The 25,648-nt window shown below is 47.2% G+C and overlaps 3 protein-coding genes across 3 annotated transcripts in view; 2 read left to right on the forward strand and 1 right to left on the reverse strand.

The window, feature by feature from the left end:
• Positions 1–64: 64 nt before the first annotated feature.
• Positions 65–12,026, reverse strand: OGFOD1 (2-oxoglutarate and iron dependent oxygenase domain containing 1). The gene is made up of 13 exons (XM_077310133.1): positions 11,841–12,026; positions 10,865–11,010; positions 8,380–8,426; positions 7,755–7,855; positions 7,367–7,483; positions 6,405–6,496; positions 5,215–5,343; positions 4,185–4,298; positions 3,966–4,045; positions 2,410–2,711; positions 1,706–1,828; positions 623–681; positions 65–256 (listed from the first exon to the last, which is right to left on the reverse strand). Exons 1-13 carry the CDS (start codon positions 12,004–12,006, stop codon positions 92–94), a joined length of 1,641 nt encoding a protein of 546 aa, XP_077166248.1. The 5' UTR covers positions 12,007–12,026; the 3' UTR covers positions 65–91.
• Positions 12,027–12,528: 502 nt separating this feature from the next.
• On the forward strand, positions 12,529–21,122 carry NUDT21 (nudix hydrolase 21). Its single transcript, XM_077310134.1, has 7 exons — positions 12,529–12,767; positions 15,021–15,221; positions 16,542–16,605; positions 17,895–17,984; positions 19,428–19,503; positions 20,049–20,163; positions 20,833–21,122. Exons 1-7 carry the CDS (start codon positions 12,652–12,654, stop codon positions 20,852–20,854), a joined length of 684 nt encoding a protein of 227 aa, XP_077166249.1. The 5' UTR covers positions 12,529–12,651; the 3' UTR covers positions 20,855–21,122.
• A 2,727-nt stretch (positions 21,123–23,849) lies between these two features.
• The window catches only part of AMFR (autocrine motility factor receptor), a 28,850-nt gene continuing 27,051 nt past the window's right edge, over positions 23,850–25,648 (forward strand). The window contains exon 1 of the mRNA XM_077310132.1: positions 23,850–24,341. Within this exon, the coding sequence (XP_077166247.1) occupies positions 24,078–24,341 (264 nt within the window). The 5' untranslated portion in view covers positions 23,850–24,077. The remainder of the gene's footprint in view (positions 24,342–25,648) is intronic.

Consider the following 25,648-nt stretch of genomic DNA (forward strand, 5'->3'; position numbering starts at 1 on the left):
AGGCAAGATTGTATAAAAACGTAGACAGTTCTTTCAACTTGCAGTAGAAGCTACAACCACTGTCTTCTTCTAAAGATAACTCTGCTATCATTTATTCATAGTAAACAAAGCAGAAATCCCAGAATCCAGTTGTAATATTGGCTTGCGTTGCTGTCTGCTTCAAACTATGGTGGTTGATGTATTTCACAAATTTCAGTGTGTCTCGGTCTCTGTACACCAAAGCTAAACAGTTGTTCTCTGGGTTGACAGTCAGCAGCTGTAGGAGAGAACACAATGGGAATGGTTCATTAAAAAGTAGTTTTATTTTTACAGGGCAGGGTTAGGAGATATCAGCGTCAGGGAAAGAAGAAGGTGAATGTGTTGAACATTTTGAGTCTGTTTCTGGGCTATAATAAAATCCACTTACTTCAAGAAAGTGTGGAAGATTGACATCTGTTCACTTAGTCACAATGAGCAAATGGTTATGCAGTTTTCTGATATTTCTGGAAGAAGAACTCTTCAGTACCCCCCACTATCTGGACCAAATGAAGGAGCATGCTCAAAGCACAGGCTTGAATGAAACAAGGCTGAAAGCCAGCTGGCCGGCCACCCCCTCCACCTTAGGAGAGACCAAGTTTCTTACCTCTTCATCTTCGTCTTTTGCGATGTACGAAGTGAAGCCGCCCCATTCCACATCCCAGCCTTGAAAGAGGAGAAATCAGCATCATTTGAAACTGGCACAGCTTTCAGAACTGCAATTCCCACCCCTCTCACCTGATACCATCTGGATTCCAGCGAAGCACAAGATGAAAGCTACCTGTAAAGCAAGCAGCCTCACTGGCTTTAGATTTGTATCTTACCAGTTTGACTCAAGAGCCCTCTAGGACAGGGGTAGTCAACCTGTGGTCCTCCAGAGGTTCATGGACTACAATTCCCCTGAGCCCCTCCCCTGAGCCCTCATGGGAATTGTAGTCCATGGACCTCTGGAGGACCACAGGTTGACTACCCCTTCTCTAGGAGGACTAACACAGAGGACATGGCCAAGGGGGCTGCAGCTCGACGGGAGCAATAAAGCTGTTTCAGTGCTGCTTCTCTCCCGCCCCAGATGGAGGCAGGCAGTGCTTCAACACAAAATGATGGGTGGTGGTTCTTAAATTCCCTAGCCACTAACTTCCCAGTGCAATCTGCACACACACAAACACACACATTCCTTTCCTACAACCACGCTGCTTCATAAAGTTCACAGCGAGTTGAGAAATGAGCAATTCAAGACGGACAATTAAAAAAGCGACTCAATTCAAGTTGGACTATTAAATGCAACTCAATTCACTTAACTCGGATGAAATACAATTATTACATAAAATGCCCCAGTTTTGCTGTAATTTAAGCAATACAAGAAGAGCGTATGCGACTGAGTTATGTCTGCAGAAGCAACCCCACAGAACATGAAATCCTAGGGATGCTTGCCTGTGCTTTGGGTTGGCCCATGCGGCATCCCAAGAGGATGTCCTCTGGAACTGCAACCACTCCAGGCCTAGAGCATCCAAATCTTGCACAATCAGCTTCTGGGTGGTTGATTATGCATTCCCCTAGCACAGAGCTGCTTGCATTGGAGGAAAAACCCCTTATGCTGGGGGGGGGGGGGTTCTACAGGATCCAGCCCTATACTTCATCCCACCTCATCCAATTGCTTGAGACAGTGAATAGCACCCCTTCTCCAACTGACCTTCACATCCACAGAAGAGCAGCAGGTCCAAGGCAAACTCTGTAGTCTGGGCATCATGGACGAGGGTGTAGCAGCCTTTGGACCAGTGTCTCAGCTCTCCAGCGCACTGGGGGACACCTGAGCCTGACAGAGATGAAAGAAACCCCTCAAGGATGCCTTTCATCTAGTGTTGGCTATATGAAGAGTAAGGCAAGGAAAAACTCCCCTCCCCACAACAAGCACCCTGTGAGGTAGGTGGGCCTGAGAGAGCCCTGACTGGACTGCTCGGTGAGAACAGTTCTAATAGGAGTGTGACTAGCTCCAGGTTATCCAGCTGGCTGCATGTGGGGGAGCGGGGAATCAAACCCGGCTTGCCAGATTAGAAGTCACTGCTCCTGACCGCTACACCAAGCTGGCTCTCTAATATTGGGCCTAGATCAGTGAGATGCCCTGGGTCAGCAGGATTGTACATTCCATGCAACCAGCCTCTATTTAAGCAAAAGCCATTCTCTGCATTAGATTTTGGATTCAATCATTCTCAATATGCAACTCGGTTGTTCCTTTCAGGAGTTAACTGCTGCCTGTTTTGTGTAGCTACTCTGTTCCCAAGAGAATGGCTACCTCTGATGAATGAAGCAGAGTACATCACACTTTGGCCATGCTATCAATGGGGCCCCTCTGGGGGAAAAAACACCACACTGACCAGATCCGGATGCTTTTCATACCATTTTTGCTTCCATAGTTCTCAGCATTTCCCTGTGGTTCCCCTGCACCATTATGCCTCTTAGTTTCCTCTTGACTGCTTTCCCCTTGTGGGCAGCTGGAAGCATCTCCTCCTGCAGCTGCTGCCTTTTTTTCTTCTTCTTCCTCCTCCTCCTCCTCCTCCTCCTCCTCCTCCGGAGCTAGGAAATGTAGCTTCAAGCCCGTGAAATTGGAAAGAAGCAGGAAGAAGGCTTCTGAGCGGAACAGCTCCATGCAGTCCTTCAAAATGGCTGGCAGGCTCTTCTCTTCGGCTTTGTCGTAAAACCTGGAAGACAGGAAGCATCCCTAATAGAGACCAAAACAAATGATGCAAACTCTGCACCAAAGTAACTCCAATTACACAGAGAAATGGTTAGGCAAACACAGCATTTATAATCTCATCTGCATAGTTTATTTTACTTCCAAGATGCAGAATGTGTCATTTTTGCATAGGATGAGATGTATATGCATTCTTTCCAGCCACTAAGAGGGTTTGGATGGTGCCCATAACTTAGCCCAAATGCCACAGCCAATCCCCAAGTTGGGTTTACACAGAGCAGCCACCTGGTGAGATTTGTGGTTGAGCAAGGGTTTGAACTCATTTCTGCATCCAAAGCAAAAAGTACATAGGTAAAGGTATCCCCTGTGCAAGCACCAGGTCATGTCTGACCCTTGGGGTGACGCCCTCGAGCGTTTTCTTGGCAGACTCAATATGGGGTGGTTTGCCAGTGCCTTCCCCAGTCATGACCGTTTACCCCCCAGCAAGCTGGGTCCTCATTTTACCGACCTTGGAAGGATGGAAGGCTGAGTCAACCTTGAGCCGGCTGCTGGGATTGAACTCCCAGCCTCATGGACAGATAGCTTCAGACAACATTTCTGCTGCCTTACCACCCTGCGCCACAAGAGGCTTTGTGGTAAAACAGGTGATCTCCAAGTTATAGAAGAGAATATATGCTGTTTCTAGCTGCTGTGGTACACCTGCAATGTGCAGGGCTCTTCCCAAGGCCAATAGTCGATCCACAATACCACACTGGCTTTCAGTTTAAGACCAGTAACAAGAGTATCAAGCCAACCAGGAAGGCACATGAAGTAACTCGGGATTTTTAATCTGCTTCATTAAATCTCACATTTCTCCCCACTGGGAACCCAGGGCAGGTTACACAATTCAGCTCTTCTCCATTTTATCCTCGCAGCAACCTCCCAATGAGGTAGCTTAGATGGAGATGATGTAGCTGGCCCAGAGTCACCCAGCAAGCTTTCATGGCAGAGCGGGAAAGCCCAGGTCTCCCAGATCCTAGTCTGACATGCTGCTACGGCACACCGGTCCACTCCTTGAAGATCCTGCTCCACCCTTTCTGCAGGCTGATAACTCAAGAAGCAGTGCCCAGATGTTATAAAACTGTAAGCATTAGCTTTTTAAACAACCCTTACATCCAGATTTTTGATATCCAAACTGATGCTCCTGGGTCTCAGTCCTTGCAAGCTAAAAACATGCAGCAGAGACGGCTGAGCAGAGTTCTGGAGAGCAACATGTGCCTACCTTTTGTTAGGGGGCCCCCTGCTGTTCCATTCAGGTTCTCCCTTCTTCAGAGCCTCACAGACCAGCTGGAACTTGTCTCTCTAGGAACCAAGCACAGCAGAACGGCCAACGTTTTCCTCTACGCAGTACTACCCACTTGGCCAGAAACTCCCAGCGTCATTTCTACAATTTGGGTCTCCATTATGCATAACTGGTCAGAATGGTGCTTCTGGGACTCACCTTGAGAAAATCCTTCAGTAGGATCTCAGACCGATCCTCAAACTCCTCTTGGATTTGGCTCTGAGAATCCATCTCCAGATACACTGGATTGATCCAGCGACACAAGATTTCATGCTGCGGAAAAATCAGAGGTGGGAAGGGGAGAAAGAAAGAAGCCCAGTGATTGTTTAACATGCTTGTTTAACATGCAATATATTACTTATATCACAGAGTTACAGCTTTTTATATAACCTACATAAAGACTTCATATATTTCAGGTCAAATCTCTTATTGGAGTAATGTGTCAAAACAACTGAATCCCTTTTTCTATATAGTTACTTATATAAGAAGAACTTTGTGGGCCTTTAATTTATAAAGTTATTTTCAGTGTGATCTTAAACCAAATTACAATCCTTGTAAGCCCACTGTCTTCAGGGAATCCTGCTCAGAACTGCAGTGTCAATCAGTTGTGGATATTTAGGCTCTGTACAGAGAAGTCTTGTGGTGCAGAGTGGTAAGGCAGCAGACATGCAGTCTGAAAGCTTTGCCCATGAGGCTAGTTCAATCCTGGGGTAAATGGTAATGACTGGGGAAGGCACTGGCAAACCACCCCGTATTGAGTCTGCCATGAAAACACTGGTGGACGTCACCCCAAGGGTCAGACATGGGTCAGACTCTGTGCTTGCACAGGGGATACCTTTACCTTCCAGAGAAGTCACAGGCTGTGTAGCTTGTATTTTTTCACTGCCTTCGGATTCCATAATCCCCCCCTCCTTTATGCCAATGTATCCCTCTGTTCACTGGGGCACATGCATCTAATGAGGGATGATGCCACAATGGCCTGCTAGTTTCAAAGGTGCCTCAAGACTCCTTGTGAGCCCCCCTCCCCCAAATCCATAAGCAGCTCGTGACAGCTCCTACTGACGAAGGCATGGGTGGGTTCTGTCAAGCAGCTTCCCTGCCAATGGATCAATTACGTGGTAAGAGTATTTGCTTGTCTGGCTGCATCTGTGGAAGTCAGAATACCTGGACAGGGAGCAGGTTTGCTTACATCAAAAGGGATGTGGGGACTCCGGGGCAGGGGTGGCTCAACATGGCGTGGAGGCCTAGCGACGGAGGGGCCGTGAAACCAGCCGCTCACAGACAACCGGCACTTGTCTTTGGAAAGGACTTCGGCCACCTGGAGAGGAAGGAAATCAAAAAGTACTTAGCACTCACTTCTCCAACACGGGAACCTAGTCAGGGTCTCAGAGGCCTGAGATCTTCTCTACCAGTTCGCAGTTTTGTCCCGTCTCACTCTAAAAAATGAGCCGGAATATAACGTATGGAAACTAAGTCAAGCATTAAACTGCAGCGACACCATCAGTGAACATGTACATGAGTGGCCAACAGCTGTGCACACAGAGCCCACCATATTCCTGCATGGAGGCTTGGACTTGCAGCAGCTCCCTGAGAGACCTTAACTCTGATTTCTCCAAACATCTGTTTCAAGCAGACAGAACCAGCCAGGAAGGCATGTCTGAGATACTCAGCAGCAACACCCACAATGGCTTAGGAAGACGGCATGGCCATGGGTCCACCTTTCCTGCTGTTTGGGAGTCGGAGGGGAATTGTGGCTCAGTGGCAGAGCACCTGCTTTGCATACAGAAGGTCTCAGGTTCAAGCCCTGGCAGCTTTTGTTTAAAAGACAGCAGATATCAGTTGCATGTTACTCTGTTATGGCAAAATAAAGCAGAAGTTCAGTTGTACCTTAGGGACAGAAAACTATTTGAGTGTCTGTAATATGTGTAGGGAAATTAAGCTGGGAAATCTGCTTAAGGAGGTCACAAGGTGGGGGGGGGGGAGAGAAAGGGTTGAAACAGAGGTGGGCTGCTTTGGAATTCTGACGTGACATGGTAGGCACAGTGACAAAATGGCTGCCACAGGAGGTGAAGCCAGCCACAAAGAAATTGTTGCAGCTTAGCTCCAGTCACACAGTGAAGATTCTTATGTCGAGGTGGTAGCTGCTGTCAAGACAATGTTTACAAAAAATGTACTGCCAATCAGATTTCCAATAACCAATCAGAAGCCTTGTTATGCAAAACCCCTACCTAGCCCCACCCACTTTCTAGCAACCCTTGGTGGGCTCCAGAAAAAGTGTCACATTGGGGACCCTTAGTATAAGGCAACTTCCTATAACAGTGTGGAAAATCAGAAAAGCAATATGGCAGCATGCGTGCAGGAACCAAAGAGCCTTCTTGCCTGGTGGAAAGAGACGGGCGTCACTTCAAAGAAAGCTAGAGAATTCCACATAGGGACCAATGACTTGATGATCTGCTGGGGCTGAAAGTGATCTGTTGGGAGAAAAAAACACAACCTTTGAATACTTGAATCCAACACAACCTTTGAATACATATTTAAGCATGCTGAAATGCCTCACATTGCCAGGATACAGACTCAGGGACTAAAGCGAGACACCCAGATGTTACCCGAGTCCTCCTTTAACTTGACATGGGACCTACAACACCCACCGAACTCTACCAATTTCTGCGGCAAAAAACTCACGTTTTGCCCCTTTCACTGCCATCTCATACACCCCCATGAGCATGCAATAAGATGTTCTTGCTGCCTCGTCGCAAGTCTTCCACCACACCTGCTCTAGTCGCCCAATTCCCCATTTCTTCTCCTGGAGCACCCCTGTGTACCAGGGAGCATGTTTGAGTCAAGGGTGGAGAGGACGTTTAGGAGCAATCTTGTTTATAGCGGCCGTCAGGCGGGACTGCCAGTCCTCCACCAGGGCTGTTAAGTGAGACGCCAGGAGGCATCAGGTCCCGCAGAGCATTCCAGAAACCAAGTGGATCCATAAGCCTCCGCGAGCAATAGGGGACATTATGGTTCTCTCGAAGCATCTGAAAGGTTGTCACTTAGAGGAGGGCAGGGAAGGGGAAAAGTTCCTGCTGGCAGGAGGGGACAGGACCCGCAATAATGGACATAAAGTACATGTAGAACAGTACCGGTTAGAGTGGATCAGCAGTGGAATGTGTTGTCTAAGGAGGTGGTGAGTTCTCCCTGCCTGGCAGCCTTCAAGCAGCAGCTGGACAGATCCTTATCCAGGATTGCTTTAGGCTGATCCTGCATTGAGCAGGGGGTCGGGCTAGATGGCCTGTCTGGCCCCTTTCCACTCTATGGTTCTATGATTCTGTGGCTGGCAATGCCCCACTTACCATCTGTGCTGAACAGGTCCAGAGTGCCTCCATCGCTCCTGTCCCATGGTGGTACCAGGTATAGGATGAAGGCGATTCGTCTCCCCTCCAGTTCATCATCATGACAGAGCAGGGCATCTGCAGAAGCACACAATTCAGCTGAGACTGCCAGGCATGCCTGGTAAAAAATAATCAAGCTCCAGAATTTTGTTTCATATCCATCATGACCTCATTTATATGAGGCTGCATTTATATTCTGCTTTTCCATCTTGAAGCCTCCACAGTGACTTACAAGGCTTTGAAACATATGCCATTTCTCCCCATCCTACCTTGGTCCTCACTGCTCCCCGGCTTGCCAGGTGCCCATCTGATGTGAGGCTGTTGATGGAGAAGGGGGGTCTTTCCTCACCTGTATATTCGTATTTGGCACAGGACAAGTCGATGGTTGGCTCCAGCTTCACTTGCACCACATCTGAAAGCCAGACTCGGAATTCATCAAAGAGGACTTTCCTGAGAGACAAGAAGGGCCACGAAATTTAGCCAGTGCACCTGCTGCTGTCACCTGCGAGATCCAATGTGGATGCTCCAATAGGCCATTAAAAGACAGTGGGTGGTTAGATGGGCTATACAGTGGTCAGGGCAACAGATTTCACTAGACACACCTCTCAGCCTTTTTGCTGGGCCTCCGTCTTCCCTCCCAGTGGAAAAGTGGGTTTGAACATGGTGTTTGCTTTAAAATCAAAAGTCAAGTGTGAAGGCTATGAGGCTATGCTTGTTTACTCATAAATAAACTTCACAGAGTTCAGTGGGGCTTATTTCCCCACTGCACAGGTTGGAAGCCCAAGCCAGTTAGCTTGAGGGATGTACAAAACCAGCACCGAGTAAACATATTGCAGAACCAGGAGCATCCTGGCAGCACCAGCTAGCTTACAGCCAGGCCTAAATTCATGACACTGGCTCTCACTTACCTGTCTTGCTTTGCCCCCATAAACCACATTATGGGTCATTTCAGGAAACACAGCAATGAACTTTACCTTAAAGCAGCAATGTGAGGCTCTTCTCTCTTCTGGAGGTCATCTGACTTTGCATATGCAAGAGAAAGAGGAAGCAAAGAGTTACAAATCGTATGCTCTGACTCAATATTCTGATCCCGCAGTCTAAACGCCTATTCACTTCTTTCATCATCATTATCATCACATCTATAAAAAACAGCAATTCAGCATAAACACTATCAACATAAGCATTAAAATCATCAGCAATTTAAAATTAAGTTAAAATGAATCATCTTCAGGCCACCTGGTGAGAGGTTGGTATAAACATACTTATGCCTCTGGTGATGTTTAGGTGGAGTTCTGTGTGGAGTGATGTTTGGGGCAGAAAGGCCAGAATCCCAGTGTTGTTTTTGGCCTCAACCATAAGCCTGGCAGAACAGCTCTGTCTTGCAGGCCCTATGGAACTGTCCTAGGTCCTGCAGGGCCCTGATCTCATTGGGGAGAACGTTCTTCCAGGCCAGGCCTGAAATGTCTATTTAATATCTTTGGGTCCAGGGACCCCGAGCAAATTTTGCTCCCTAGATCTTCATTTCCTCTGGGGAACACAGGGAAGGAGGTGGTTCAGCAGATACCTCAATGAGGGTCAAAAGTAGCTTCCAATGTTCAGCCCTTTTCTCTTTTATCCACACAGTAAACCTGTGAGGTAGGTTAGCCTGAGTGTTTGTGTGGCCCAAGGTCTCCCTGACCCTAGTCTGAAATGCTAACCACTCATCATGCTGGCTTTTATTGGCTCTACATGACTCCTAACATGTTAGTGGATTAATAAAGTTGGTCTAGACTGTGCAACTCTGTAAGCCAATTCTCTCCCTATGTGCCGAACTGTAGCCTATCTCCATCCTTGGGAACCTATCTTGCCACTGCTTTGACAAGCGGAGGTTCTTCCAAAAAGATTTTGAATTGGCACCGGTGTCTCCTAGCTATAGCTCATGATTCAAGTTCTGACTGATAGAGCTATTTAGGACTGAAGCTCTCCTGGAACATGACATATAGCCTCCTCCTCCCACCCCCAATTGTCCTGAATGGGCATTCAGTGTGTCGATCTCTATCTCATTTAAGGACAAAACTCCATGGAGTGTCCTTTGCTAATGGCAGGCTATGCAGCCACTTGGCTGACAATCAAATAACAATTACCTCCCACCAATCAGGAAGGAAAACAATCTCAAAAAGTTCTTTCCTTCTCCTTCTGGGCCATAAGCCACCAGCTATGAGTGGGTGGGCAGGCAAGTATTCAATTTTGGGAGATGCATCAGCAAAGCTCATTTGGGCAACATTCTCAGAACATTCTGATCGTCACCCTGCAGGGCCTCCTAGAACACTGGAGCCTTTTAACAAAGTCTTAACATTAAGTTTGTACAAATCCGCCCACTCATGGTAGCTATTTGTGTTCAACAGGTCTAGACTATGAGAAGGAGATAAATGCTTCTAGTTATACATATGCTCTGCAGTTTCACTACTGAGCAGAGTTGCCTGATGGCCCCCTTCTCCCCCCCCCCCCAGCACTACCTGATATGACTTTTGAGAGGGTCCTGGAAGTGTTTCCCACCTCCAAAATGGCCAGTGATGGGCCGGGAGAGGGTGGGACGAGAAGGGGCTCTGGATGGGCGCGTCCACAGCTATGCTTCCCAACCATATTCTGCATGACTGGGACACTTCTGGGGTTTCTCGGAGCCTGAAGAATGCTTCAGGGTTCAGAATGCTCAATGGTAAAAAAAGTTGAGAAAGGCTGGTGGAGTTACATATATGAACATACAGAATTGCCTATAATGATCACATCACTGGCCCATCTTGACATCTACTGTTGAGTCTCACCAAGTTTCAGGCACCAGTTTTCCCAGTCCTGCTACACAGCATCATTTATGCTAAAGAGTGAAGCTTGGTTCTTTGGTGTGCAAAGCAGATGGCTTTACTACCGAACTATAGCCCTGTCCAATAAGGACAACTGCACGAAAGTATGGCTCGGATGTAATGGCAAACTACAGTTTGGTGCTATAGGAACAAACCTAAAGAAGCTCTCTCTTGTCTCCAGTGAGCTGCTGATTTGTCATCACATTAAATCAACAGCCCATGGTTTTACTTACCTTTACCCTACAAAGCGGGAATACAAACAACAGCTTGCCGGTTTGGATATAACAGCTAATGATTGGTTATATTCTACTCATTTTTGCTCTCATTCAACACCCCCTTGTCACAGCAGTCCAACACCTTGCATAGCTTTTTGTCCACACAAATCCCCCAATCCCCAGCATAGCAATTGCAAAGGTCAAAAGGAGCTCCTCCTTCCTCTAGCAGTGGAAGAAAAGTCTGCAGGGGCCAAACTCTAGGATTCAAAGCCCCAAAGGAAATAATTAGTTCATGGTATTCAAGGAGAGAAAGAGCAGAGCTGAAGGAGGGTGGCAAACAGAGGCTGGGGATCATGCCTTGTGGCAGGAATGGCCTTCGGGAAGCATCCAGATCTATTATTCTGTACCTGCTTGAATTTGTACAAGTCGTTGCACTTTTCATGGAAATCCAGGCTCAATAGCTCTTTCTGCAGTCCTTCTACAAAGCTCTCATTCTGGATGAAGTTTGGGATGACACAGTGGCAGAAGGGAAAAGGATCCAGCACAATGGCTTCTTAAGAAAACACACATTACAGAGTCACAAAACAGCTACTAATATCAATGCTGCCCTTGAGTCTCAGAACACAGTGAGAGCCAGAACATGCACCCTCAGCCCTAAATGCTAAATAGCTGGGTGAGCAATAAAGGAAGGTCTCTAAAAGCAAACTTGGGGAGCCCATTCTTTTCCAACCTGATGACTAAGGCAAAACCAAAAAGGTCAACAAGTTCTGCACATGTGAGCCTTACTAACTTGTACAAGATGCCAAATTTTATGTTTTTAGACTTTTTAATTATTTTGAGTCCAGCTTTGCTGGAGCATACATTTTAATTTTAAATATGTATAAACAATAAATTGAATAAATCAGGCCTAGACTTTATTTTTCATTGCCAGAGAAAATAAACACTAGAAACAAATAGCACAGAAGCACTACATGCTTAAATCTTATGAAGGTAGCTCTCAAATCCTGTTTAAGGTGCTCCTAGACATGAGCCTTGCTGTTGTGCTGCAGACCAACACGGCTATGCTTCCAGACTACAGTGGTAACAGTTATGAACTGTTAAACTGTGGTTAATTCTGGAATTGTTATAAGCCAAGATGGTCGGAATTTCCTGTGCTGTTGTGTTCAAAGCGTTACACATTCAAACTGTCCTTGCGCCATTGTGTTCTACCTATCATGAGCTGCAGGCTACAACTTTGCAAGCCACAACTTTGCAAGTTGCAAATGTTTACTGCAAACCTCCCTGAGCCGTTAGTGACGGCTGTATAGAAATGTAACCAGTAAATTTCTCTCGCAGGCGGAGCTTCGGTTCCCTCTGGAAACCTGGCCCCAAGGCTCTTCCTACCGTGCTCGAGGACCTCTCTGCGGGCCCAGCAGGCGACCACTCTCTCCTTCAGGGCAGGCTCCTTCAGTGCCGCAGAGAAGTCGGTGCCCACCTCCCGCGTGAGGCGCTGCTTCTTATTCCTCCCGGGCTCTCCAGGCGGGCAGGGTCCCCTCCGCCGCCCGCTCATCCTTCTCCCCTCGTGCGTATTCTCACCTAGAAACTACAAGTCCCATCCTGCCCCGCGGAGCAAGGGCTGTCCCAGAGAGCCGTTTCTCCAATCATGAAGGCGGAACCACAGAGGGAACTTCTATCCGATGATATCTATGGCTTCTCTCTCTCCCCCGATTTCTTTCCTAACCAAGAATGGTGGCGAAACACCATAGAGAGTGAAGACTAGAGCGACAGACCGCTCGCGCTTCCGCAGGGCGGCGTATTCATTGCTGACTCTGTTCTGTCCCCCCCATGTGTTGGGGTGCGGAACCGCAGACCGACGCTTGCGCCTGTGTTTGCCTTCTCTCCAGAGACGGAGGATGAAGGAGCCAATGGGAACCTCGAAGGCGTTCTTCCTTCCACCAATAGGAGCGCGCGTTTCTCCCGCGGCCGTCCTCGTGGGTGGTGGCGTCCCCACCAATCGGGTGCTGGCGATCGCGAAGGCCGGGCCTCGCCCGCTCTTTCTCCTAGAGCGGCGGAGGACGGCCTCTGCCTCTCTATGGTCCCCGGAAGCGTCGCCTGGCGGTTCCGGCGTGGGCTTTGGCGGGTGTGGGACGGAGCGGAGGTGGAGCGCGGCCGGGGAATGCTTGTGGCCCTTTAGGCTGCTCCGGCCTCCTCCACAATGTCGGTCGTGCCGCCCAACCGCTCCCAGACCGGCTGGCCCCGCGGCGTCAACCAGTTCGGCAACAAGTACATCCAGCAGAGCAAGCCCCTCACGCTCGAGCGGACCATCAATCTGTGAGTGGAGCCCGGGGGGCTGGGCAGGGGGGCCGGGGGCAGCCAGCAGCTCCTCCTCCGGCCGGGTCTCTTCTTTAAGAAGCACGGCCCGAAGGACTGGGCTTGGTCCCACCCTAATAGCAACCCTGCAAGGTAGGCTGGCCCGAGTAGTCGTGGCTGAGCTACTTTCAGTTTCCCGCTCCTGTGCATCCGTGTCAGGTGCCTGGGTTGCGAGCGGGAGAGCGCTGCTTCATTGCTCCCCATTGGAGGGATGGTGTGATTTATCGGTAGGCGGCTTTCGTATGGGGTTCAAATCAGTTTGAACAGCAATTGATAAAATCATCTAGATTAAAAAAAAAAAAGACACACCGGTGTAAGTTAGAATTAAAAAAAACAAGCATGGATCCAGTTTGGTAAAAAGATTAAAAAAAAAAAACCCTCTGGCTCCCAGGGGTAGCCAAATTGCCTCTGTCCAGATGTTCATGGACTACAATTATCACAAGCCCATGCCCAGTTGGCCATGCTGAAGAGCTGCAGTTTGGCCACCTCAACATCGCTTTTTAAAAGTTGCAAATATCTCATGCTCAGTCTGTTGGGTGGGCTGTTTCAAATGGATGGTGCTGGCATGAAAAACATCAAGGTGTCCTGGAGTGTGTGCTGAATAAGCTTTGTTATGAGATGCCGCGTGTTTTTGTGGGCTCATGCCTGGAGGTGATCTAATATATGGTTTTCTGGGCTGTGCAAAGTTTAAAGGTTAACACAAATGCCTTAAGTTGAATCTGGAGTGGAGCCAGTGTAGATTTTCTGTAGTGTGATTGGCCCTGCTTATTTCAGTCTCATCTGAACTGCTTTTTGCACTGATACATGCCATACATCAGCCTCCATGGCATATTGTCCCCAGATCCCATCTCACCCATATATTTTGTTGGAGTGACAGGGGAAAAAATTACCCAAGTTTCCCAAGACAGACAAGCCAGGTCACAAATTACATAGATTTTATTTTGAACTGACCTGTAATTGTAGTATCAGGGTCAAAGGGAAGGAACTCCCTAAAGCTGGAGTACATTTCTCTGCATGGGGATAAAACGAGTGATGATGATGTGACCAGTGGCTTGAACATCCTGCATCACCAAAATGGCCATCCCATGGACCAGTCTTGGGCTGCCTTCCCCTTCTACCGCTCCACCAGATTGGCCTTTGAGGAAATGCTTCATCCCACAGTGGTGTTCTTATACTTGCATGGATGTTGTTCTTCTGTACTGGATGACTTTGGACACTGAAGATTAATGGGTGAAATTCTGAACTGACTGTGTGCTTGTGTGTGTAGTAAAATAGGAAGTTTGCAATTATGTGGAAGGTTTGTCCATGCTATTGTTATACCTGAACAGTTCCAGAAGGATAGCTGTGTTGATCGGTTAAAGCAAAACTCTTTAAAGATTGTGCATATGCATGTCTGAAGCAAATAATAATTCTGGTGCTGCTGCTGCAGGAGTTTGTGCTGCTTCTCTACATAAATCACTGGTATTGCAGAAAACAATAGTAGGCCTCATCCATGATTCTGTACGCAAGCAAGTATTATTGTAGGGCTGGCTGCTTTGTTTCTCTTTTGGTTTCCTTCCACCACATTATAGTGTTACAACTTTCTCCATCTGATCTTGAAATACTGTTTCACTCTTATGAATTCTCAAGGAACAGGTATTCACTGCCTCCCACTTTATATACTCAATCCCTGACTTGTTTGATGCATCCCATAGTAGATTGCTGCCGTATAAGGGATTCGTATTCATTTCCACACCCAGTCTTCCTAAAGGAAAAAGTTTTAGTCTGTGTGGGAAGCATCTCAAAATACATTACATTACATTGTTGCATCTTCATTCTGTCCTCTTCTGTTCTGAAATACAGCCCCCCCTCCCCTGTCACTTTGAAAGCTAATAAATCCCTTGAGCTGCCATCTTGGTTGATCCACTGTTCCGTGGATCCATTTTAAGAGACGGACAGGGCGTAAATAGTTTACTATGGAAATATGGGCCTGAAACCGTAGCAAGGGAAAGGTTAAGCTAGTGTTCAGCACTGCCTTCCCACTTCAATGCAAATTACTCCTCCTGTAGTGCTTTCTTGGAATAATAGTGGCTGTTGCTCAAGGCAGCAGAAAGATGTATTTTGGGGCTGTTTGCTGTCAGAAGCTACAGGTGAACCACCTTGAGTGCCATTCAAGCCTTGAATCAGGCTGCCTGGTTTGCATGAACTTCTATTCTGATGCACTGTCTCTTTCAGGTATCCACTAACAAATTACACCTTTGGGACCAAAGAACCCCTCTATGAAAAAGACAGTTCAGTGGCTGCTCGGTTCCAACGCATGAGGGAGGAGTTTGACAAGATTGGAATGCGGCGGACTGTCGAAGGGGTTCTGATTGTGCACGAACACCGGCTGCCTCATGTGCTGCTGTTGCAATTGGGCACAACATTTTTCAAGCTGTAAGTGAGCATTGCCGAAGACAGCACTGCCTAATGATGATGGTAAAAACACTGATAAATAGTCCTGCAAAGAAGTTCAGAAAAAAAATCTTTGTCTCCACTTGTGTTAGCTCATGGGGTATGTCCCTCTGTCCTTGTACATTCTTATCGCTAATTCACAGGCTTGGAACCCAAAACCATTCTAAGTCTGCAGATGTTATGCAGTAGTTTGACCCCTTTTATCCTTGATCAAGATGGGTAGCCATATTAGTCCATCTGTAGCTGTAGAGAACATTAAGTGTGCAGTAGCACCTGAAAGATTCACATTTGTGGCAGTGTATGTGCTTTTGTGAGTCATTGCTCGCTTCTTCAAATGCAGCTAGATCAGAGATTCCCAACCAGGTGTCCACGGGAGCTCTGGAGGGGGTCCATGGCATTTCCCTTCCTGTCTTAATGGACTCGGCCACAAGCTAGGAAACCGACTACTTCCATTGCTCACCCTCCCAAGTGTGAGTGAGTTCTTTCGTAGTTTATGCACGTGGGAGGGAGTGGAGCCTACATACCTACTCCCACCTGGCTCTCCCATCCACTTTGAGCCTGCCTGTTAATGCGAGTGATGATGTCACTTCTGGAGACATGTGACATCTAGGGACGTAGCAGGGAGATTTGACCATCTGACATCACTTCCGGGGCTCCTCACAGCCTGAAAAAATAATTCAGAGGCTCCTATACGGTCAAAAGGCTGAAAACACCGAGCAAGATTGTGGTTTCATCTGTCCTTATATGTTGCAGAGTGGAATGATTTCAGATGCTATAATGATAATTGGATTAGGTGTGATATGTAGAGGGGTAAATGGTATGAAGAAATCAGCATTGGTAATGAGACAGGAGTCCTTGGTCTCAGTTAAGTCCAGGAGGTTGCATTGTCTTCATTATCAGTTTTGAGAGCTGTACCATGGGATTTTCTTGGCAAAATTTCACAAGGTAGGTTGCCAGGTCTTTCCTTAACCCTCCCCATTTACCCAGGCTTGGGACTGGCATGCTCGAGAAAGCAATTATGCTAGGATTGGTCAATAGCAAAAGAAGCCAAAGAATGCAGTGGTTAGATACAATCAAAATGGACGCCGGCCATAACATTATACAACTAAAGGAAGGTGCAAGCTCAGAAATCAGTTGTGCCATAGGATCACCAAGAGTCAGATTCGACTGAACAGCTGTCATCGTCATCATCATCATCGGTTGCAATTCAGCAGTCCTTCTCATCTTTTGAAATTCTTTCGTAAAATTAATTATGGAAGCATCCCTACAACATGTATTTTATTGTGGATTTGTTTTCAACAGGCCTGGTGGTGAGCTTAATCCAGGGGAAGATGAAGTAGAAGGTCTCAAACGTTTAATGACAGAGGTAAGAGAACCTTTTTCTGGATTATTATTCTGAGTATTTGGGATAGATTATAATAATAAAAAATAATTATAATAAAAAAATAGAGCCTCTTGTGGCGCAGAATGGTAAGGCAGCAGTTATGCAGTCTGAAGGCTCTGCCCATAAGGCTGGGAGTTAAATCCCAGCAGCCGGCTCAAGGTCGACTCAGCCTTCTAGCCTTCCAAGGTCGACTCAGCCTTACCATCCAGTAAAATGCGTACCCAGATTGTTGGGGGGTAAACGGTAATGACTGGGGAAGGCACTGGCAAACTACCCTGTATTGAGTCTGCCATGAAAACACTAGAGGGCGTCACCCCAAGGGTCAGACATGACCCGATGCTTGCACAGGGGATACCTTTACCTTTTACCTTTATAATAATAAACCATTTATGATTGTATTCACATGGAAACAGCTGAATGGTGCTGAATGCATCTGTAAGGCTGAGGACTTAAAACATCCTGACATTGCATTAAAGTTAGATTAGATTATGTGATCAAACAGTAGGCAAAAAAAACCCTTAATTACTTTGATTTCTGTTAGCATATGATGCTGATGTTGGGGCGCTGGTGATACTCAGAATTATTTTACATAACGCAGCTCTTTGCTTCCTTTTAAACCAGCTTGGCCTTTGATCTGGAGAATTTGGCCTCTAATCTGGAGAACTCCTCCACGTGCAGCCAGCTGGGTGACTTTAGGCTAGTCACAGTTTTGTTAGAACAGTTCTGTCAGAGCTCTCTCAGTCCCACCTACCTCACAGGGTGTCTATTGTGGGAAGAGGAAGGGAAGGGAATTGTTAAACCACTTTGAGACTCCAGGTAGTGAAAAGCAGGGTATAAAAACAGACTCTTCTTATTTTTTTTGTATGTACATATTAACAGTAATTCTCTCACGCTTCCTCCACCAGGGGAAAAACATCATGTGGCAAATTATCAGTAGGTCTAATACAATCTTTTGCTTTATTTTTTAACTCTGCCCAAAGGCAGAAATGATAAAGGTCTGTTTTTTTTTTTTTTTGCTGTATTGTTAAAATGCTTAATGGAATCTGAGCCTTATACTGTAGATACAACTGAGAAGGGAGCAAATGAATGACTAGCTGAGCATGAGCCATGAGCACAGTTTGGGTAGGGTTTGGGTAAGGGTAAAAGTCCTAATCAGCCAAAGCTGATTCAGTAAGAGATGTTGCTTCTACCTATATAATGTGACTAATTTGGGATGCTCTGTTGTGCTAAATCAGCATTTGAAGACTTCTGTTGCACCTGTGTCTTGACAGATACTGGGCCGTCAAGATGGAGTGCAGCAAGACTGGGTCATTGATGACTGCATCGGTAACTGGTGGCGGCCGAATTTTGAGCCCCCACAGGTAAGAACTCAAGCTACTAGTAAAGATGCTACTGATTAAAAAAAAATTTTTTTAGAAGATCCATCCTGCACTCTTGGGGCAGGTTTGCTCACTCTACCTTGTCCCTCTATATGCAAGTTTAATTTGGTGAGAGCCAGTTTGGTGTAGTGGTTAGGAGTGCGGACTTCTAATCTGGCATGCCGAGTTCGATTCTGCGCTCCCCCACATGCAACCAGCTGGGTGACCTTGGGCTCGCCACGGCACTGATAAAACTGTTCTGACCGGACAGTGACATCAGGGCTCTCTCAGCCTCACCCACCCCACAGGGTGTCTGTTGTGGGGAGAGGAAAGGGAAGGCAACTGTAAGCTGCTTTGAGATTCCTTCGGGTAGGGAAAAGCGGCATATAAGAACCAACTCTTCTTTTTCTAATAAAACCCACCTCTGAATATCTCTTGCCTTGAAAACACTCTGAGGTCCCTTTTTCTGTTCTCTAAATCTTTTTTTCTCTTAATCATCAAAACCACAAATCAGTTCATTTTTTTTCTACTCGTACACAAAGTCTATAAGGGGCCTCCACTTAGTAATAAATATAGATATTGTCTTTAATCATCATCTTCACAGTCCTCTATTGTTGGTAATTTTGAACTTTTCCTTTTTTGAGCATATAACAATCTTGTTGCCATAGTCATATTTAAAACCAGAGGTTTCATGGCTTTTCCCCCTAGTTATCCGTCCATTAATTGCAAAAGAAAAGCCTCTGTTTTCATTTGTACATCAGTCTTTAGAATCTTCTAGATTAATGAATTCATATCCAAAGATTTTTGGCATTCTTACCCATCTGCCTTGAGCCTCTTGTGGTGCAGAGTGACAAGGCAGCAGACATGGAGTCAGAAAGCTCTGCCCATGAGCCTGGAAGTTCAATCCCAGCAGCCGGCTCTGGGTTGACTCAGCCTTCCATCCTTCCAAGTCAGTAAAATGAGTACCCAGCTTGCTGGGGCGTAAATGGTAATGACTGGGGAAGGCACTGGCAAACCACCCCGTATTGAGTCTGCCATGAAAACGCTAGAGGGCAATCACCCCAAGGGTCAGACATGATCCAGTGCTTGCACAGGGGATACCTTTACCCATCTACCATAAATGATTAATTGCCCCTTTATGTTGTACACATTTCCACCATACATTCAAAACATCTTTATTTATTTTAGCTAATTGATCCAGTGACAAGCCAACAATACATCTCTTTAAGACTGGAGCTTAATGTAAATACACTCAATGTATTTCAAACTCTTTAGATGTGTTCACATGTTTCCCCCACCGCTGGAATCGACAGCTAAGCTAAAATGTGATTTTTCTTCATTGCCGGAGGTGGTAATGATGAATATGCGTACTTACAGCATGTGACACAGAGGAATCAGGTGCATCAGTACCTCACATTAATTACGTTTCTTTTTTGTCTTCCACAGTATCCATATATTCCGGCTCACATTACGAAACCAAAAGAGCACAAAAAGCTCTTCTTGGTTCAGCTTCAAGAAAAGGGTAGGCTTCCTCTTATGGGATTTGTGTGTCTTGCAGAGACAGGGACTAGCCTGTCTCTGTCTTGCAGAGACAGGCCTAGCCTTAGATTGTGACCTGTACTATCGTGCGCAGTCATAGTGGTGTTTGTATCCCACAATTCCCTCCAAAGTGCCCGAGGCAGTGTTGTATTCCTTACTGCGTTGTAATGATCTATGTGGGTGTTCAGGATGGGAGGCATCTCAGGGGCCCATTCGCATACTTTGCCTTCAGCGAGGGAGTTGTCTCATCAACCTCAGTGGGAATTACAAATGCTTGGCTTTGGCCGAATCAGTCTGTGTTTCTGCAATATGCTCCAAAGTGCTTGCGTTTGCTGTGTGGTGTCTTTGGGAATAGTGGGAAGCCTGTGTGATGTTTTTGGAATTGTGGGAAGCATCTCTTCCTACCTTTTGAATAATACTGCACTGCATCTGACATAAAGTTTTATTTTCCTGACAAATAAGCTCCTGCTGTTCTCTTCTTTCTTGAAGTCCACTGGTCTCTAATGGGTGTGCACTTGTGTGTTCCAGCTTTGTTTGCGGTCCCCAAAAATTACAAACTGGTAGCTGCTCCCTTGTTTGAGCTTTATGACAATGCACCAGGCTATGGACCCATCATCTCCAGCCTTCCCCAGCTTTTGAGCAGGTAGAGTATGCTGTGGGTCGCAGTCTGGAGAAGGTGAAAAAGCTTCGATCCACTTCCTTTACTTGGTTTTAGATGAGATTGGTTTGAGTGATTTGTGGATTGGGATTCTTATGGGCCCATGTCTATGCACCACTCAGCTGTGCCCTCTTTGCATTTCCTCTCTGTTTTGGGTATTGTGAATTATTTGTACAATTCTTAATAGCATATAGTCAGTGATATACCTGTCAAAGAACCCATTCTCCCATATGAATCCCATATGTGTGTGAAGATTATTTGCTGATAATTGCCTTGTTATGAATACCTCCATCATCAGAAAGTAGATGGGTGGCTTAGCCTCTGTCTAGGAAAACAGGCATTGTCTGTTACTCCTCCCTTTCCCCCCTTGAGAAATTACAGTTGAAAGAGTCATGGTGGAGTTCACACTCTCGGCCTTGTCCCCCCCCCTCCCCCCCAAACTCATTGTATTCCTGGTATAATCCTTCTTCACAGAGCTATTGGAAGAAGTGGGCTGTGACTTATGAAAGCTCATATTGAAACGAAAGCTCATATTGAAATAAAAGTTAAGACTAAGGTGCCACTGGATTGCTGTTTTATTTTGGGAAATGCATACATTTTCATCCCATCTGAAGGATCCATTATAACTGATTTTTTTTGTCTTCTTTTTTGCAGGTTCAATTTTATTTACAACTGAATTTCCTTATACTTAAAGTGTGCGGCAGAAGCTGTCTCTGTGAGAACAGCTTCAAAATGTAGGACACGTGACGCAAGGATTTCTTTTTTTAATTTCTCTTCCTCTCCGTCCCCTTCTTTTGCTCCCCAAATTTCTACCATCTGAATAGGAAAGTGGAACCTTGACTGTTTAGATAGTGGAATGATGAGTGTAGTTGCGTTTTAATCACCTATGTTGTAATAGTCACCTGATTTTTTTTTTAAAAAAACATTAAACAAAAAATGTGTTACATTGAGTTTCACTCTGTGTTTTGAAGAATACAAAGAGACCAGTGAGGGGGGCCCTTGTTGGGTGGCTGGTACCACAGCTTTCTTGGTGAGCCATGGAGGATACAGCTCTCAGTTATTTGAATATTGCTTGGAAAAGCAGCATACCTCAAACTGATAGCAAGGCCCTCGCCATATAAGAAATGACTGCGTGCATGGAGTTGAGCTTGCAGCAGGTTCTGAACTTGGGACCCTGAAAGATTAGTAGGTGGTTCAACTTGCATATTTTCTCTTGGCCTCCTTCAAAGAAGGGACACCAGCCAGGCAGCTTCTGGACAACGATAGAACAGGCAGCTCATGATGCCTACACAAATGTTTCAGATGCCTGTCTTAGATGCCTGTCAAAACCTTCCTGATACATGCTGCTCTTGCCTCTGGTTACCGGTTGTCTCTGCATTGACCTCCCCCAATGGAACCCAGACTTGACATATGACAATGACTTCAGACCCCTCGGAGCGTTTGAATTCTGTCTAATAAATTGGGGTTTGCTGGTTAACACCAAACCAGGTTTTCCAAATAGAGTTTGCAGCTGTTCTGCAAGCCGTTGTTCTACTGCGTCCTTTCGGTCGTCTGGTCATAGGCATGGCAATATTAGAAGGATTTCCTCCCCTGCTAGCAGGCACAGGAGGCGAGAAGCAGACAAAAGGTTTATGCACAAAATGGGACTTGTTGCTAAAGTATGAGCAACTTGAGCTTATTGCCCAAACGTGAAAGCAATCAAGGTCAGAACTTGGGGGCTGGGCAGGAGGCAGACATGAAGGCCAGAGAACTCTGGCATAGGGAAAACTTCCAGGGCCATTAATGTTTCCGAGTTGCAGAGAGAATGTATTACAATTGATTCGAGGAAGTCAGTTTCTCTTGCAAAACTTTCATATAGAGGCATGTTGAACATCTGTCAACGAACCTTCTATATTAACATCCATAACGCTACTGAACTATTATTGTTAGGTTCTGTCAGGTAGTTTCTTACTCATGGTCACTTTATGGATTATATGTGCTGTTAGTTCAGACCAGTTAGCTTCACTCCCAGCTACCTTCTATGCAAGAATCTTATCTGCAGTTCAGATTTTGCTGTTGTGTGAGGACAATAACCGCTTTTAGCTTCAACAAATGTTGATTTCCATTTCCAAGTAACTGTTGTTAACTTTTGGTGCCCACCGGTATAAATCTGAATTACGCTTTATTTCAGTTTCAATTCTAAATCACATTTTGTTTCTCTACATCAGCTTTTCTCAACTTTTTAACCATTGAGAATCCCCTGAAACATTCTTCAGGCGTCAAGAAACCTCCGAAGTGACATGATCATTCTGAATATAGCTGTGTACATGCCCACCTGGGGCCCCTCCCCTTCCCATCCCCTCTAGGCCCTACACTGGCCATTTTCGGAGGGGAGGGCAGGTCAACCTGACCTTATATGGTCATAACACCCAATAAACGTTTAACATACTTTAACGTCTACAAAATCCCTTGAGACTTTCATTGTGCCCACCGATAACCATGGAGCCTGATCAGTTTATTGGCCTAACCTGGTTCACAGGATATATGTATCATATATACAGGAGGAGAATGATGCTCTGCATCCAGCGGATGGGAAGATAGTAATCCACAGTGTTAATATACAAATGCCACTTGAATCACTATTTAGGTAGGCGCACTTTCTGCTTTTTCCCTGTATTGCAACCAAGTCACACAGAAGCAGTTTATCCTAGTAGCACGTGTAGGATATGTCACAGGTCCTGTGGTTCCAGGGGCTCCACACTGTAGTCTGAGTAGGGGGCCTTCACACTGATTGTTATGTCTTCATACTTAAGCAGCTTGTGGACCGCAACAACGAAAAAAGGGTAATACGCAGGCTCTGTTTGTAGCTGGGCATGCATGCAAACCGCGAGCGGCATAAGTGTGAAGGTCCCCTTCGATGGTGGGGCATTAGGCTTGTACATCCCACCAAGGTTTGTGAGCACAGTGAAGCTGTCAGTTTGCAAATTTCCAAGTATCCCTGGGAAGGGTTCCCCTGCAATTACTGGTGCAGCACCAGTTGTGTTCTGCTAGAGCTCTGTGAATCCTTAAACTGGCTCTGTTGCTATGGGCCCCCGCATCCTGAAACTGGGCCTGGGGATAGACTGACACGATTCGTGTATGTTTTATTTTGATGTACTCTGCCCTGAGTCCAAAGAGAAAGGCTGGGAAATATATGTTTCCTTATGTTGCTAGTTGCGAAGTCGTGTCCCGACCCATCGCGACCCCATGGCCAATGATCCTCCAGGCCTTCCTGTCCTCTACCATTCCCTGGAGTCCATTTAAGTTTGCACCTACTGCTTCAGTGGCTCCATCCAGCCACCTCATTCTCTGTCCTCCCCTTCTTCGTTTGCCTTCCATCGCATTAGGCTCTTCCTTATGTCTCCTGCCCCGAGTCTACAGAGAAAGGTCGGAAAACATATAACCTCGGTACGTTTCCCTTTGATGTGCTCCCCCTCCAGCCTAAAGCGAAAGGGCAGGAAACGGGCGCCATTAGGCCCAAAGTCGTCCGAAGTGGCTGGGAGCGGTGAGCCCGAGGTGCGGGGAGAGACCATGCCCATGAACGACACCGCCCACGGCCCTGAGCACCTCGCGGGGCTGCTGTGAGAGCCAAGGGAGCGGCTGGCAGAGAACGGCGCGCCCGCCCTCCATTTCCCCGCCGCCTCGGCTGTGCCAGGGAGGGCCGCGGGGCTGCTGAGGGCGGCGCTCCTTGGCTCGGCCAACCCCGAGGCGGGCCGGCGGCGCGACGCTTCTCTCGGGCGGGTGGCGTCGGCCTCGGGTCGGCGCAGGCCTCGCTCCGCGCTAGGCCGTTGCCGGGCGACTCGGCCGAGCCCGAGGGCCGCTCGGAGCGGAGCAGCAGGGCCGCCAACAACGCCGCCGCCGCCGCCGCCGCCGCCGCCGCCATGCCGCTGCTCTTCCTGGAGCGCTTCCCGTGGCCCAGCCTGCGCACCTACACGGCGCTCAGCGGCCTGGCCCTGGCCGGCACCGTCCTCAGCGCCTACCGCGCCCTCGCCCACCTCGAAGCGCCGCCCGACGCCCAGCCCGCGGCCGAGGAGCAGCCGCAGCAGCAGCAGCCCGAGGCGGCCGGGGAGGACAGGCCGCCGGGGCCCGGGCCCGCCTGGGTGGACGTCGCCTACTACTTGCTCTCGGACAGCCTCTGCGTCTGGGTGAGCGGCCCAGGAGGGCGCGGGGGGCGGCGGCGGGGTGTGTGTGTGGGGGGGAGGAAGTTGGCCTTTATACGCCGCTTTTCCCTGCCCGGAGGAGCTGCAGGGCGGCTGGCCTTCCCTTCCTGTCCCCCTGTGAGGGAGGTGGGGCTGGGAGAGGTCTGGCAGGACTGCTCTGGGAGAACAGCTCTAACAAGACTGGGACTAGGCCAGAGTCGCCCTGCTGGCTGCGTGTGGGGGAGCGGGGAATCAAACCCGGCTCTCCAGCTTGCAGGCCGCGGCTTTTATGTACTTCTTTCACCTGTGCCCTACTTTTCTCCCCCAAGGAGGAGCAGTTGTTGTTTTTATGGGGACCGAAGGACACGAGCTGCAAGAAATTTGGGAGAGCGTTGAGGCGAAATGAATCATGCAGGGAGGGATTTTGTTAAGCTATCTGAGCAAGTGTTTGAAAGGCACACCTTTTGGGGGGGGGAAATGGAGGAGGAGTGGCAGGATGTTTTTTTTTGGGGGTAGCTGCAGGGGTTTGGCCCTTGCTTAAAACTTGAGTGTTTGCGTTATTGATGTACCCCACTATTCTCTTTGCTTATGTAGTTTTCTCCTGTTTTGTCCTGGGAGGCAGGTAAGGCTGAGTTTGTGAGTGGTACCTGGTGAGTTTCCACTGGCAGAGTGAGGATTGGAGCTGGGACCCCAAATTCTAGTTCCACGTTATGCCCGTTGACCCTCACTGACTTTGTAAACAAAGTGATAGTGCTGGGTTCATTAGATGAGGATTTGATTTCACCAGCCGCATCATAAGTGACCCTGCCACAGTTTTCTCATTCCTTTGCGTTCTTGGGTGATGATGTTCTGCCATGTTCAACTGATCCTTTCCCTACACTCCCACCACTTTATAATGATCTTCAAACCACAAGTTCACTAAGGAGCTAGCAACCAAGACAGATAACCAACATTAAAATAATTTCAAACCACTGATAAAAAAATATCAAACCATTGAAATAGCTGGCAGATCTAATAATAATCCTGTTGCTCCCAGGGTCTTTACAGACAGTGAATTGAAGGCCCTTAAAAAAAAATTCAGATTTACAGCCCATGAAAATACAAGGAAGATGAAGTTGCAGTTGATTTGGGACATTTTGAGGTTGGCTACTGAGAAAACCTGTAAAAAGGCAGCAGTGAAAATTTGCTTTTGAATGTCAGCTGGTATACTTTTGAATGTCAGCTGGTAGTTACACGCAGGCTGATACTGGGATAGACGTGAGCCACAGGTCGTGAAAGGCTTTAAAGGGTAAGGACCAGCTCCTTGAAATAAT

Source organism: Paroedura picta, chromosome 14 (genome assembly GCF_049243985.1).
Source record: "Paroedura picta isolate Pp20150507F chromosome 14, Ppicta_v3.0, whole genome shotgun sequence".
NCBI lineage: Eukaryota > Metazoa > Chordata > Lepidosauria > Squamata > Gekkonidae > Paroedura > Paroedura picta.